At 46.7% G+C, this 14,702-nt stretch overlaps 6 protein-coding genes across 6 annotated transcripts; 5 read left to right on the top strand and 1 right to left on the bottom strand.

Moving 5' to 3' along the window:
- Positions 1-1,202: 1,202 nt before the first annotated feature.
- On the top strand, positions 1,203-3,923 carry EDB93DRAFT_1240381 (uncharacterized protein; the record flags this gene model as incomplete). The annotated part of the gene is made up of 9 exons (XM_041451747.1): positions 1,203-1,343; positions 1,400-1,684; positions 1,735-2,079; positions 2,206-2,427; positions 2,473-2,559; positions 2,594-2,647; positions 2,696-2,903; positions 2,925-3,494; positions 3,547-3,923. The coding sequence occupies 9 exons, from the start codon at positions 1,203-1,205 to the stop codon at positions 3,921-3,923; spliced, it is 2,289 nt and encodes a 762-aa protein (XP_041308084.1).
- Positions 3,924-5,831: 1,908 nt separating this feature from the next.
- Positions 5,832-6,877, top strand: EDB93DRAFT_353553 (uncharacterized protein). The gene is made up of 10 exons (XM_041456167.1): positions 5,832-6,090; positions 6,150-6,182; positions 6,237-6,256; positions 6,309-6,323; positions 6,383-6,421; positions 6,481-6,509; positions 6,568-6,581; positions 6,633-6,664; positions 6,723-6,781; positions 6,844-6,877. The coding sequence occupies exons 1-9, from the start codon at positions 5,952-5,954 to the stop codon at positions 6,726-6,728; spliced, it is 327 nt and encodes a 108-aa protein (XP_041308083.1). The 5' UTR covers positions 5,832-5,951; the 3' UTR covers positions 6,729-6,781; positions 6,844-6,877.
- Positions 6,878-7,236: 359 nt separating this feature from the next.
- EDB93DRAFT_1143097 (uncharacterized protein) lies at positions 7,237-7,731 on the top strand. The gene is made up of 2 exons (XM_041449377.1): positions 7,237-7,377; positions 7,434-7,731. Exons 1-2 carry the CDS (start codon positions 7,349-7,351, stop codon positions 7,654-7,656), a joined length of 252 nt encoding a protein of 83 aa, XP_041308082.1. The 5' UTR covers positions 7,237-7,348; the 3' UTR covers positions 7,657-7,731.
- A 495-nt stretch (positions 7,732-8,226) lies between these two features.
- On the top strand, positions 8,227-8,970 carry EDB93DRAFT_1143092 (uncharacterized protein). The gene is made up of 4 exons (XM_041449376.1): positions 8,227-8,348; positions 8,402-8,649; positions 8,699-8,773; positions 8,821-8,970. The coding sequence occupies exons 1-4, from the start codon at positions 8,235-8,237 to the stop codon at positions 8,894-8,896; spliced, it is 513 nt and encodes a 170-aa protein (XP_041308081.1). The 5' UTR covers positions 8,227-8,234; the 3' UTR covers positions 8,897-8,970.
- A 16-nt stretch (positions 8,971-8,986) lies between these two features.
- EDB93DRAFT_353590 (uncharacterized protein) lies at positions 8,987-12,740 on the top strand. Its single transcript, XM_041456168.1, has 10 exons — positions 8,987-9,412; positions 9,470-9,564; positions 9,629-10,106; positions 10,157-10,211; positions 10,261-10,988; positions 11,049-11,177; positions 11,231-11,496; positions 11,544-11,739; positions 11,795-12,343; positions 12,396-12,740. The coding sequence occupies exons 1-10, from the start codon at positions 9,221-9,223 to the stop codon at positions 12,648-12,650; spliced, it is 2,943 nt and encodes a 980-aa protein (XP_041308080.1). The 5' UTR covers positions 8,987-9,220; the 3' UTR covers positions 12,651-12,740.
- Positions 12,741-13,241: 501 nt separating this feature from the next.
- On the bottom strand, positions 13,242-13,552 carry EDB93DRAFT_1084584 (DUF1748-domain-containing protein; the record flags this gene model as incomplete). The annotated part of the gene is made up of 2 exons (XM_041445844.1): positions 13,242-13,383; positions 13,464-13,552. The coding sequence occupies 2 exons, from the start codon at positions 13,550-13,552 to the stop codon at positions 13,242-13,244; spliced, it is 231 nt and encodes a 76-aa protein (XP_041308079.1).
- Between the last annotated feature and the right edge of the window lie 1,150 nt (positions 13,553-14,702).

Below are 14,702 nucleotides of genomic sequence, written 5' to 3'. Positions count from 1 at the left end.
GCTCTCGCTTGAGAGATTTCAGGAAAGATTTTTCTCTCCTGTTATGTTCGAGCCACCAGGTAGTATGCATGAGCTAATGGCAGAGGTCTTCCTTAGTGGCCTGTTTAAGTTGAACAGCCTTGCAGAAGGAATCATTGGACATATGAGATAAACCTCTCTGAAGAAGTTCCCTACCCTACATATCTTATATTAATAGATATTCATTTATAAGAAAAATCTCCCTACCTCGTGCAAGTCTTGGAGGTTGAAAGGTCTGTATGAGCCACCTGAGAATTTGCTTCTTTGCAAACTGGAGCTCATAGGCAGGGGCCTGATGAACAAGGCGGGGCCTATACTTAGCACGCAATTGTTCACGCAAGCGAGACAGACGGTCTTGCTTCGTAAAAGGGCCCACCAAGGGGAGGTTGCTGCCGCTGCTGCTGCTGTGGTTGCGGCTATGTTGAGCTAGTTTCTCCTTTGTATTGGAACAGATCGAACGTTCAGAGTCCAAGGTAGAGGTGACACTGTATGATTTATGATAGGGCGGCAACTTGGAACCAGTCCCAGCGAAAGGAGGTGAGGAGAGGTCAACGCGAGTTGAGCTTGTAGTCTTGCAATCGGACAGAGGAGGTGTGGACTGCTCAGTACAAGCATCCATATTGACGCTGCCAGTGGTAACATCAATATCCTGGCTAATATAGATAGGCAACACATACCTTATTGTCTAGCTAATCTACGAAGGGGGGAAGGGGGTTACAATGTGATCTGGGAGTGAGTGCCAGCAGCGGAGTTTGAAGGACTTGGAGAATTTTTTCTTGTCAATACTGTCAGTGCTGGGTAAGTATAGCGCTGGCATGCAGGTCAATCATCTCACTGTATCGTCCAATTCTCGGCGAGGACAATTTGGGCAATTTGTTCTTGATACAAATTTGTAAGATTTATTTCTTCAGGTTGAAGTACTCACTGTAGTGATGCTTGAATCAACTGGCAGATCATTGCCTGTGCAATGCCCCCAATGTTCAATTGATCTACCTTCCAACAAGGCAGTATTGGAACACTTGCAGCAAGAAAATGATTGCTGGCCTGGGGCACAAGATTGTTGTATTCCTGTCCCACCCGCATTCCTTCGATCTACCAAGGAAGCAGGCAGAGACCAAATCTTGGGACGGTACCACTCATCTTCTGGCTATATATTCGGAAAAGCGCCAAACATCCTCGAAGCCATGGAAAGTGACCAGTTTGCTTACCAGCGACATCACACTCTGTTTTACCCCTTTCAAGACCAAGCAGAATTTGAACTAGGAAAATTCCTCTGTGAACGCTTCACACAAAGTGATATTGACCGATTTCTCAAGCTTGAATGGGTTTGTTTGGTGTGAAGCTCCTCTATGCGCACGTAGGACTAACTTCCAGAACACAGGTACGCCAAGCTAAACCATCGTTCGGTTCCAAAGACCAGTTACTTGCATGGATGGCTTCTCTTCCCACTGGACCAAAATGGCATTCAACAACGCTCGAAATCACAGGATACCCAACCATTCAACCTATACAACTCATCTGGCGCAATGGCCTAGATGTGGTAGAAGATCTCTTTGCTAACCCCATTTTCGCAAATCATATGACATATGACCCACACATTGTGGTTGAAGGAGATGAGCATGAGTATAGTGAATATTTTACAGCGAAACAAGCATTCGAGATTCAGGTAAATTTTTATGCACTTATTTGTAATGGTCGATCGATGCTTTTGTACAGGACCAGCTTCCCATAGGTGCCACCATAGTTCCGATAATCATTGCGTCTGACAAGATGCCTGTGACACGGCACACTGGAGGGCTCGAAATGCACCCTATCTTTGTCTCGCTCGCCAACATCCAGTCTGATGTACGGATGAGAGCAACAAGCCACGCTTGGCGATGTGTTGGCTTCATGCCAATTCCAAAATTTTCTGATGTCCATAGTGACTATCAAACTATTCTGAGTCAACGGTTATTCCACAAGTGCATGGATATCATCTTCGCAGATGCTAAGGTTGCGGCCATGGTGGGCAAATTTATGCCTGATCCATCTGGCCATGTACGACATTGCTTCACACCTTTGGTTGCTTACACCGCAGATTTACCAGAACAGCAAGCTATAGCATGCATCTCAGAGGTCGCCTCTCCTATCACGTTAGCCACATCTCAATCCTTTGGCGACAGCTATTGCCACATGCCACGCACGAAGGAGCACACCCTTTCAGTGATATACGACATCTGTCAATGCATTGATCCGTGGAGGTTGCGAGAATTTCAGGAGGAAGCCAAGGCTCACTCGCTAAGTGATGTTCACCAACCATTTTGGCGGAATTGGCAGTTCGCAGATCCCACTCGCTTCTTAGCAGGGGAAATTCTCCATACCTGCCATAAATTCTTCTTTGATCACCCATTTAAGTGGTCGAAAGAGCTGGTGGGTAAGGACAAGCTCGATGCCCGATTCTGAAGCCACCATAAGCGAGTAGGAACACGCCATTTTTCATCTGGAGTATGTCAGATGAAACAAATGACTGGCCGGGAACACCAGGACTTGCAACGCACCTTGGTACCTTCCATTGCCAGGGGTCATGCCTCCCCAGTTCATTCACGCAATTCGCACTTTGATCGACTTTATCTATAAGGCCCAAAGCCCTGTTTACACTGATAGCTCCATTGATTCCATGGTTGCGTCTCTCTGAGAGTTCCATGATCATAAGCAAGCAATTTTAGATGCAGGAGCTAGACGAGGCACCAAAGGAACGATCAACAACTTCCTTATCCCAAAACTCGAGCTTTTGCAGAGTTTTGCTGCATTCACCCAGGATATAGGCGCCCTCATCCAATGGACTGCAGATGTCACCGAACGTCTTCTCATCACTCATTGCAAGCTTCCTTTTGACAGGACATCTCGTCAGTCACGCACCTTTACAGAGCAGATTGTCGATATACTCAACCGCGAGGAATCAATGTGGCGATTTCAGTTGTACCTCTTCCTGCGAATGCACAACACTCCCCTCACCAATGCCATAGTCACAGAAGAACAAGAAATCACTGAAACCGACCCTGCTCTTGCATGGATTGCCCGCATTGCACCTGGTGATCCAAATCAACGGTGTTTTGTCGGACCTTGTCCGGTTCGGAACCATTTTCTGAAGGGTATACTGTCTTCCACTGCGACAACTGCCTTCCACATTACCGTTGCTCCTGATCGAGCCAAAATGTCCATCAATGAAGTTCAGCAGCTCTACATGTTACCAGATTTTGGACGAGCGCTCTCTGATTACATCGCAAAGGCTTCTAATGGCCAACCCACAGCATCATGGAGCTGTGATCATGGTCGTGTCAAGACGTGGAACAAATTTCGACTACAGTTACATTCCATTTTTTGCTCGTGGCTGATTATGCCCAGTCAAGTCGTTCAAGCTGCTCCGCCATCACAAACATTTCCTCTGGGAAATTGTGATGCAGTTATTGTGCAGTCAATACACAGCGACCAGACGAGTAAGATTTATTTTATGCCTATGTACATGTCACTCACTGGTTTACATAGCAGATATTGTCGTGCAAGTGCGGGCTATCTTCCAGCCCATTCCGCCTCGCCACATCACACTTCCTCATTACCTCGCAGATCAACCACTCATTTATGTTCAATATTATGAGATTGTTGGTCATCCACACGATGATCCTGCCATCAGCATGTCTACGGTGGCTCGACAATATCACTATGGGTTTGATGGTCAGAGGGTGAGATTGGGCGCAGTCATCCCTCTCACAGATGTCACACATGCGGTAGAGCTTATCCCTGTGTATGGCGCAGGAGCTGATCGTAGTGTGAGTGCAGCAATGAGTATGGAGGTGTACGAACACTTTTACCTGAACAATTTCTCGGACAAGGAGATATATCATGCATTGCGCTCAGATTTGCACTAGCTACATTTTTTGTTATGGTCTCAGCTTGTAATTCAACATATCGTCTGTTATCTACCTTATCTTTGAGATCGAAAAAGATGTAAAATATTATCGTCGATCAAAACATTCGGTTATCCATCTCTCGCAAATTTATAACGACTAAATAAAATAATAACAGTAAAATACATCTCCACCAATCGCAAGAGTGCGCTACTGAGGTCGTAAACGTTCGTAAGTGTCCGTAATGCGCTTAACTTAAGCGTTCATTTCAGTGGTTTTGCAGATGGATCTCGAAGTTTGGATGTCTGGGGGTTTATAATCGAAAACACTTTGCAAAAAAAACTTTCCTTGGCATATGCAATAGCGTATAAAGTTGTCCACTCGTCAAGAAGGCGTGATTTCCGCGGTAGAAGGACTCCCTGCCTGTAGCACAAGAAAATCCATGTAAGAACCCATAGAAACGACTCTAGATCATGGCGGTTTAGGTATTTAACTTCGCCTCGTTGAGCCATTGCAGTGAGAAGATCGAGGGCTATGAACGGTACCGTGCATGTTGCCCCGAAGATCGTAGCAGTTTAAGACACCGATCAGTTGTCCGTTTTTCCTGTACCACATCAAGTTTTCAGGGCTGATATATCGATGATAGACACCAAGTGCTTCTCATATGACAGACGTGGGATTCGTGAACCTGTGGTACCAGAGCAGCTCAGGAATGTGCCCTTAGACGGTTGAGTGCACATTAGTGATCTCCTCAACTTTGTCCAAGATTTTTGGCTCACTAGTGCCACCCGCCTCTCCCCAAAAGATCTTGGCCGCCATCCCATCCTGGACGTTTGGGTATTTCTTGGCGAGCGCCTCGCTAGCGATGGGGACCACATTGGTGGCCCGGCCTTGTAGTCCGTAGTGCGTCACTCTTTCGTCGTGGCTGGTGTGAGGCAACAGATCCATCGTTCCAAGATCATTATCCTAGATTTTGAATTCGTGGCATTGTTTCCCTTCAACTTGAACTGGGAGGAATCCTACCTGGCGTCTTTCTCTTGAACTCGATGAAAGCTAGAATATCTTTCCAGAAGAGTTGTGTTGGCGGCTTTTCCATTGCATTCTTGAATCTTGACCATGTGAACCTTGCGCTCCTGACCGTCCTTTGTGTCGTCCTTGTGGTCGGCCCTTTGTGTGTCCTTCTTGCCGCCCTTCTCATCCTCGAAGGAAGCACGTGCGTTGTTCAAAGGAATCATTACGACGTCGGGCTTCCGAACTGATGTCACCGCTTGTCACCGTCTGGTAAGTTTGGTACTACCTGTGGTGACTCGCCTTCTTTACATAATACGATTAGCGCTGGTGTTGAACTTTACCAGCTTCTTTCTACACGGTCCAACTGTGGGCGACGAGTGCTGTAAACACAAAGTCACCTCTCACCCACTGGATTGACGAAGATACCGGCTATGATCGGCATACATGTCTGCATGGAGATGAGCTGTGCTGAGCACTAGCTTGATATTTTCGCATGCAGTTCAGTATCTTGACGTCCGTCATGTCATTAATAGACTTGCGCGATGATCTGAAGCTATTCTCTTACTGAGAAAAGTCCAAGGGCATTGCATGCAATATTGATGGCAGATGCTGCTAATATTGGGCACTTGACAAGTCCGAAAGTGACTAGTGCCATTAATCGGCTGTACATCATGCAACCACATTCGCTCGAAACACCTGTACACTTGTTAGCTTGGTTCTCCCAGCAAGTTGGCAACACTGCCGATACATTCAATACGAAGGCACTCGCGCGACCATTATTCTTGAAGCACCTTTAATATAAGCCCATGTCTGGTGCCTCGACGAGGGATGTATTAGCATCTGCGTCATCTTGTTTCCTGGTCACTACTAGTGATTTACCTTCGGCACAAAGTTACATAACCACTCGGCGTTTGTTTCACTCTCTGACTCGCTCTAGCCTTTTCATTCATGCTGAAACACTTACCAGATCAATCAGATATCGACCCTCGAATCACACATCTGCGATGTAAGTGCTGGGTGGTGGTGTATCAAGTATAAATGCGATCGTTATACTACGTTTACCAAGTTCAACTCCCCTACTTGCCACACCCATCCTTCAATAATATGACGCTAGTCTCGAACGATCCCAGTTGGTGGCCAACCATCAATGCGAATCTCATTTTCAGTTATTTTGTAGGTTCGTGGAGAGCCGTCCACATGATGACCGTGATGATTCAATTAACCTTGACTTTGCAGTTGCTTCTTGTACTGGAGTATTGTACGACTGGGGTGAGCAATATGAAGTACTTATGAAAAAGACCACTCATATTATGGGATTTCCAGGACTTATGTTCGGAAAAGAGGTAGGTTGACACCATTACAGGAATAGCCATCTTGCTGACAACGGTGTTATAGGTGGAACTGGTCTGGGTGAGCGGACTCTTACATCAAAAGAACGATGTGAAAATACCACAACTAATTCGCGGCAGAGGAAACGCTGGTCCCTGATGACCGTTTTGTATCTCATTGTATATAGCTCATGTTTCAAGTGTGGTTAGCAAGGTGTACTGACGCGAACATATCCTAGGCACGATGTGTTGCAATAGTACATGTTGTGTATGTTTTGACGTTCAGGCCATTGATGTTGCGCTCATGATCTATCTCCCACAATCAGGATGTATATCTTTGGTATGTCTCCTCGCAGACTTTTTCTTCTTTATTATGACGGGCAGCATACAGTCAATGTTCCAACAATTTCAACGACAGATGCAGTGAGTATTCCACACCAATGCCCTTCATTCCCGTCCAAACAACTGAACTGCCATGTAGGGGTGAGTAAGATTTTCGAAAAACTCTTTGGTTCAAAAGCTATAAAAACTCCCACAGCTGTGAGTTTATTTCGAACCTGTGATCCTCTGAAGCTGATAACCAATATTGCTGGATTTGTCAGGCCGTATCATGTACAACGCGCTTGATTGGGCGAGTGAGATTGTAAATGTAACACTGGGAGGTGAGCTATACATATCTGTGATATTTTTTTGATTGAAACATCTTGCAAGTCATCATGATCGCTCGGTTACATGCTATGTATCAGTGATCTAGAAAGGTGCTCATATTTCTCATTGTTGTCTTTCTGGCCATCACAATCGTCAACGCGGTGATAGCCACGATAATAACGATGCAGAATTTAGGGGGTAAGCTTTACATATGTATGAAATATTCAAGTGCATCAAACTCACCCACAAGTACCAGAGGAAGTCGTTCTCTCCGGCACTTATCAGTGCATGATTGGCTATACAGGAGATTATTTAGTTCTGGATACCATGGCTTGGATACTTGGGACCGTATGGGAGGTCCTTGCACTGTGTCTCGCAGTCTGGATTGCTGTGAAGCACTTCCGTGAACTGCGACAACACTCAACAAGAGGTGTCGTCGGAGACTGTTTCACGGTGTTAATGCAAACTCATGTTAGTTACTTCGCAAGGTGAGCTCATGAATCGAATGCGGTTGTCTTTTCTGCTCATGTTCTGCATGTGCTAGCTTTTTTGCTATTGCTTGCTTCCGTTTATTCTCTCCAATACTCTCAGCGGTACGCCAATCTGCCCCTCTGCATACGACCATGATCCATCATTTCAATAGGACATATATTCTACGAATACTCAAATTTATCTTGGTTTCGCTCAAATCTTCGAGATGGCACAGCTGTTTGTGCTGGGACCGCGGCTCATCCTTAACGTCCGAGAATATCACGCTAAGCTCGTGACCAACTCCGATACAGCAACTGCTATGACTTCGATTGCTTTCCAGGAACATGTCCAAGTGGAAACTAGCAATAGTATGTAGCAATATGGGACATGCTCGATATGATTTATACTGGTTAGCCATTAATATGCGGAGTGTAGAAGAATTCGTTTGTATTTATGTTGAGTTCTGTTGTAGTATTTAAATTTTCTTGGCTTGTTGGGTGTGCACGAGTGAGCCAGTGGAGCTGTACCTCTATCTTGCCGTCTGCTGCACTGGGGTGCTTGGTTATCACCACGTTGAGGTGCAAAAGGATTTGAAGAATTGTTGTAAGCGGTAACTCGCACTCAACCAGAAGACGATGCCACAATGGTCGTTTGTGACTCTAGTAAATGACTTTGCCAGAATAGACGTATATGATATCCCAGCTGAAACAGGATTGTCACGCGCGCTCCATTCAGTGACGGTTCCCGCGAACGGTTTGGCCAGTGCTGCTGAGATAAACGAAGTTCCAAGGTATTCAAGTTATAATCACAACGTTGTGCATGTACAAGGATCCATGGTTATTCAACGATAATTTTCTCACGCCTCCAGTTGTTCATGAACATGGTCACAACTGATGCGCAACCTGCGGCCCTGCCATCGGATTCGATACGGGTGACAAGGCAGGGCAAAATCAGATACTGGGTCAAGCACGGATTGGACTTTTTCCAGGTTGGTTTTATGGCTCTTATGTTGACTGTTCATCCGACAGAACATGAGTTCAGGAGAATCCTGACAAGCCATTGACGCTGCACACTTCACCGACTGATGTTGCACAATCAACCATCCCTCGTTTGATTTCAGTCGTGGAGATACTGAAACGCGAATATATGAAAACATTGGATGTTTCAGCAGGAGAGTTGATGGGGCTGCATCAATACAATGCACTACAATGGGAGCAACGCGGTGATATCGCTGCGGCAGGGGAAGATCGAGCGAGTACCATAGCAAGAGCTTTGGAAGGTACAAAACAGTGCGTATTTTGTGTGTGCAAGATTACTCTCAGGCTGACGATGAGACAGCCCTAAGCTCACGCTTGCGTCCTACATGAAAGTCACATTGTGCAGGAAGGCTCTTGCGGGAATGCATGACATGACGTGAGTGATATTTTCGCAAAGATTTTTCTGATCTCACAAGCTTGCAGGTACCAGTCACCACAGATACGACGACTGTCCAAGACTACAAAGGCGAGATTAAAGAAGAAAGCAAAGCAATCTTAGTTATTATTATTATTTTTCCTATAAATCTCTACCCAAATATGTCTTGGTAAAATTCCCAGGGGGGTTTCACATTCGTTGATTCGTCCAAGTTGAGAACTCAAGTTTACTATTATTCGTCCAACTGGACTCTTCAAGCTGCTTCGTTCTGTTAAACGTCGTGCTCATCGTCAGTAACGGCGACGGTAATCACCAACAACTAATTCCAGCCTAAACTTGGTTTTAAGCGTCCTGCTAGTAATCGCTGGACAGGTTGTACATTTGAACATCGTCTGAACTGCCGAAGGATCTCCGACCTTTTTATAAAGCCCTAACTCAGCTGCGCGCATGCCTCGCCGCACTTCTACTCGCCTTACATCCTCTGTCACTCCACAAGCACCTTCAGTCTCTTTTCAACTTCCTGCCTCCGATGCAGATCCCAATATCCTTCAGCTCAGGCGGCACTGGAAATGGGCTGCTTTCAGCCAGTTCTTCTTCACATTTAATGCTCTCTTTGCCATGAATGACGTGACCTTGATCGTGAGTACCGATCCTGCTTGCCTCTGGGGTATCATCTTATCTTTCAAACTATCACAGGACATTGAAAATGACCTTGCATACTCTACCAACCGCGTTTTGTCTCGCATCATGACAAGATTGCTCGTCACGTTAACGCAGGACAGAAAAATATCGTGAGCCTCCCTCCATCGTATGCTGTGGTCCAACTTCTATCATCTGACGAATGTCGTTCATCAGCGTTGATAACTGGCAAACTGCCCTCCGAAAGCAATATATGAGACGCGACCCAGAAGCAAATCCCATAGGACCAATTCAGCAAATATACACCAATGTCGCAGAGTCCTCGCTCTCGCGTGCATCCACAGCTCCCCCATACCCACCTGAAACAGGAGAACAGTTGGCCCAAGAAGAAGCAAATAAAAGCATGGTGCATGAAGATGGAACGTCTGCTGACGGTGATGCTGTCCCAGACGATTCAGCAGATGTGGTCGAGGTCAAGTCGGAGGAAACCAAGATCGATGAATCGAAGGATGAAGTTGCCGGGTCTTCTTCAGAGGCTTTACAGAACTCCGAGCAGCTACAGCAGCAAATTGATTGGCTCGACCTTCCTATAGTGAAGAAACTGGAGTCCCTACACACTCTTATGGAATGGCAATTTCATAACCCTAATCGTCTACGTACCCAGATGAAAGACGACGACGAGAATGCTGAATGGGTAATACTGTGCTTACTTCATTTTCCACTTTACTAACCAATCCTCATTAGCATATAGAGCCAATAGGATATGATGCCAAGAGTAATGCCTACTGGCTCATAGGTGGTGTGTGCTATTTTTTCTATCTCGTTGTCCACCCTTGACCTAGGTTTAGCTGACCGTTTGTGGATTCAACGTGAACCCCCACGTCAGACACTCAAACGCAAACGGCTCGCAAACCCTCACATGTCGAAATCCAGTGGCAAAAAGTCTTTTAACAAACGCCAGCGGGTCGACCCAGAACCAGATCCCACACCTCCACCCACAACACCTGCCAGAGCGTCCCGTCGGCGCAATCAAGCACTGGCCCTAAACTCCAGCCCGTCCGGTTCGCGCGGTACTCGCGCCGCCAAATCACGTGCAAACATGAAACTCGATGCTCAGGCGAAGGACCTCGCTGAATTCCAGCGTCAGATGGCTCGGAGCAAGTCTACTAATGCCAGACCTCTGACTCCACGCCGACCCTCTGGGATCCGCGTGAGTGCGCGGCTGCGCGGCAACTTGGCAGACGATGAGTGGCAAGAGGTTCCAGACGAATGGCTTTCTCCTAGCGTGTATGACGGAACAGAGATAGAGGAGAAGACGCCGCCCAAATCTAAGGCAAGGCTGAAAACGGGGCTTGAGAGCGATGAAGACTCGGTCAGTGATCTCACGGAGCTTAGCGAGGACGATGAGACAAATGAGGGGGATGCCCAAGAAGAAGCCGATCCAGAAGAGGAATTAAATGTCAAAGATGAAGAGTCTGAAGCGGAATCGATACCGGTTCCGGATAAACCAAACGGCAAGATTGATGTCGATGAGGAAGACAAGGAACTTCCCGAAGGTTTCATCGAGTGGGAGACGGTGAGTTATCTATGAGCGATTAGTAAAGTCATTTCATATTCCCCCTTTCATCGTGAACAGATCTGTATCACTCTCGAAGAGTGGGAGCACTTCCCAGAGCAATTTGAGAAAGCCACTCACTATGCTGAGAAGTCGCTGTATAAGGTATTGACGCAAAGCATCGTCCCGGTAATAACCGCTGAGCTGAGGGTATGTATCCCACTCCATTTAATTAGGAAGCAGCGATGCTAATGTAATTATAGGAGGTGGAGAAGAAGAAGCGCAAAGAAGAAGCGGTCGTACATCGCAAACGTTCGTCTCGCATTGCTATCAAGGAAAGTGAGAAGGAGCAAGAATTACTTGCTGCTAGGAAGCGTGCAGAGGAAGATGAGAAGATGAGTCGGGCTCGAAGGGCTGAAACGCGCCGACAGAAAGAGGAAGCGGACAGGATTAAGAGGGAGAATGCTAGAGAGCAACGCAGGAAGGAGCGAGAAGCCAAGCAAGCTGGGGAGCTTGAAGCTGACACCAGGTATGAATATTTCGTACATACCCTATATATTCTAAATGCGTCTCTAGCGCCAACGCCCCTATCGATGTAGTGAGTCAAGAATCTTTCTCATCTGCCATACCGCATGGTCAGATGGGCAAGTTTCCAATATTGTCTGTTCCTGTTCCCGTCAATGGATCAGGCGCTGCCAGCAGTGGATCGCGGACACCAGCCGAAGACTGGGAGCTGGATTGCGAGGTCTGCGGTAGACAAGGGATCAACCGGGTTTGTCTCTGTTTCATCCCGTATTCTTACTGCCTCACATTTTTGATAATTTTAGGATGACGGTGTTCCCATCATGTGCTGTGGTCGATGTTTGAAGTGGCAGCATATTGGGTGCCATGACCAACGAGACGTCACTGCAGGTCGCCCGAAACGTAATTGGGATGCTGAAGACTTCATCTGCAGAAGATGCCGCCTGTCGGATTCTAGGGCTTCTTCGTTTAGCAGTAGCCAGTTGCCGACACCAACCGATCTGAAAGCAGTGTACGGTTCAGTTGGAACGCAGCCCTACTATAGCAGCCAGCAGAGTTACTCCCATGACCGCTACCCCAATGGAAGCTACTACGCTGGCGGCGCGACAAGTGGGAGATACAGCTACGAACACCAGTCAGACATAAGGTCATCTGGCATGCCTTCTCAGTCTTATACTCAAGCTCCCCGTACACCTGGCGTCACCTTTGCTCATTATCAACCCCAGCAAGGAGGATTTTCAACATCACGTCCATCTTACTCCATTCCAGAGCCAGTGCCCATAACCCAGCAGGCTCGCTATCCGCAGCCTACATCTCCAGCCACTGGAGTGAGTCAATACCCCGGGTCCTTTCAGGTGACTGGAATATCTTTAGTTTCCGAAAACCATATTTCTGACTGATTTCAAGAACCATCCATCCCCCCACATTCAAGTGCAGCCCCAACACCGGTGGCAACCATCCAGCTATTCTCGGAACGATGCATCTTACAGCATGAACGCGGTTGTCGCGCCTTCTCCATACACCTCACAACAGCAACCTTACTATTCTGGATCTTCCTCGAGCCCCTCAGTCCCGTTCTCTCAGATGCATGGTATAAATCATCAATCCGTGCCCCAGTATTCCGGATACCAACACGCCGCTCCTTACCAACAAAGTAGATGAGTTCGTATACGTACGCTATTTTGCAGGGAACACTTTTTGATTTATCGCGATATTCGTAAGTGATGGATTGCGCGTGCATAGTTAGTGGAGGATGTAGAGTACTGAAACGTGTTGTAATGAATGTGCTTGGTTGAGCTGGAATTATTTAAGGGCTCTGTATCATGATAGATCTCAGTGCCTATGAGTGCGTTGACTACGAATAGAAGTACTAAAATCATATGGTGCACGTTCTGTTCATTGAATGATTCCAAAGTACTTTCTCATCGTGGTTGTAAGCCCACTTTTATGAGCAAAGTCAACTTTGGTTCAATTCAAACCGAAAATCTGTCTGTGAGTGCAGCATGCCGCCTCCGTCAACTCATGACCAGGAACGTCCAACGAAATCCACTCTTTGTTCCCAGACATTTGGAGGGGATTATAACATTCTGATATCTTAAAATATATAGGCGCTACCTCGAAGGACATGCGCTTGGATGCTCTGTGAATAGTATTGACCATTTGATTCTGCCGAGACATGAGAGATTCATCTCTAGTAGGTGTATGACTGTCAGACCTTCGTATCCACCTTCTCGCTCGTACCTAAGACATCGTCTACGACCTCCTCGAGTCCTTCTTGAAATAATCACTATTAACAGACGTAGCTGTGGCCATGTCGAATATGGTTTCACCGACGCCGAGGAAACGGTCAGCAAATGAGCGCATAGTTGGGTCTGATATCAGACTGGTGTCAACGCTGAAGAGTGCACGAGCCAGGCGAAACCCATGTCATTCACATGAATGTTGGATGCGGGACATGAGGCTTGAGACACTCACGCAAATCCGCTCGAGCGCCGGATGCCGGCGACGACAGTTGAAACTAGCACTGCGTCTACAGCATAATGCACGATTCTTCCTAATGCCATGTAGTGATGATAGTAGGGTCAAGTAGGGTAGCTTGGGCAATGGCGGTTAGCGATTAAGAAAGGTGTGCGGGTGAGGCTATCGCAAAAGGAAATTCTTCCGACTTCCCGCCCAGGCCTAAGTAGGACCCTAATAAGGGCCAGACCGAAATAGAAGATTCTTCTAGTATGTTAGTGGGTGAGTCGAATCCATTTGTTTGGAGGAGCTCAGGCATGGTGCAGGCTCTACACCCCGACATTCAGCGGGCTACAGGGCAGCTGTGATAGGTGTATTTGCCAGCGTTTTTTCGACGAAATCATGGCGTATCAGTGCATGAGAATACTGATTTCAGTGTGAACTCGTTGAACAATTCGTTAGATCCTTAGGCTACTACTACATCTGGGATATCCGCATCAGATTTCAACTGATACTGCACATTCTGTAGCAAGAAGGTGCGCGACAAAGACCAAAACTCTGACATAGTTATCCGCAGTATCCTGACCGTTTCATCGAAATATCGAGATGAGCACTGAGTATCACTTCATATCCTTCTACAATGTCAGGGTGTATTCATACTCCTGCTAGGGTAATTCTGTTCCCAAATGCCACAGGGACTACTTATTATTTCATCGACGGTCGACCTAGTACTCCGTCCGCGTCCGTTCGATGGACAGAAATTCGTCAAAAGGCTGCACCCTACCAAAAACAAGCTCATTATAATGACGGCAAACCATGCTTGAAGTGCTGGGCCACTCCAACACTATCATATGGGATCGGCCAACTATCAGTTGTTGAAATTCTACTATCACCGATGAGCGTTTATCCACAGTCAATTGGCTGATGATGGTGATGTTTATATCTAACCGGCTCTGGTAAACTGTGATCCCGCGTGCAGTCGAATTTCTTCGAAAGCTATATTGATGTTTTGACTCAGCGAGAGAAATGAATAAACAAGTGAAATGAACTCGCGTATGGTACCAAAGAAATCCGTATCATTGTCTCGACGACCCTCAGTCAAGTAACCCATAAGGTTCTCTTTGTCGTATACACCGCGCAAACTAGTACGGGAAAGAACGATGAAGTCGAGAAAAGACGGCAGAACGGGTTCTAATAGCAGGATGGCAGTGCCAACTCAAATAGGAGGAAAAATTGCAATGGAGAGAATATTGAAGA

This window comes from Suillus bovinus (assembly GCF_016758785.1).
Source record: "Suillus bovinus strain UH-Sbo-P2 chromosome Unknown EDB93scaffold_24, whole genome shotgun sequence".
Taxonomy (NCBI): Eukaryota; Fungi; Basidiomycota; class Agaricomycetes; order Boletales; family Suillaceae; genus Suillus; species Suillus bovinus.
This window is presented reverse-complemented; position numbering and strand designations above follow the sequence as displayed.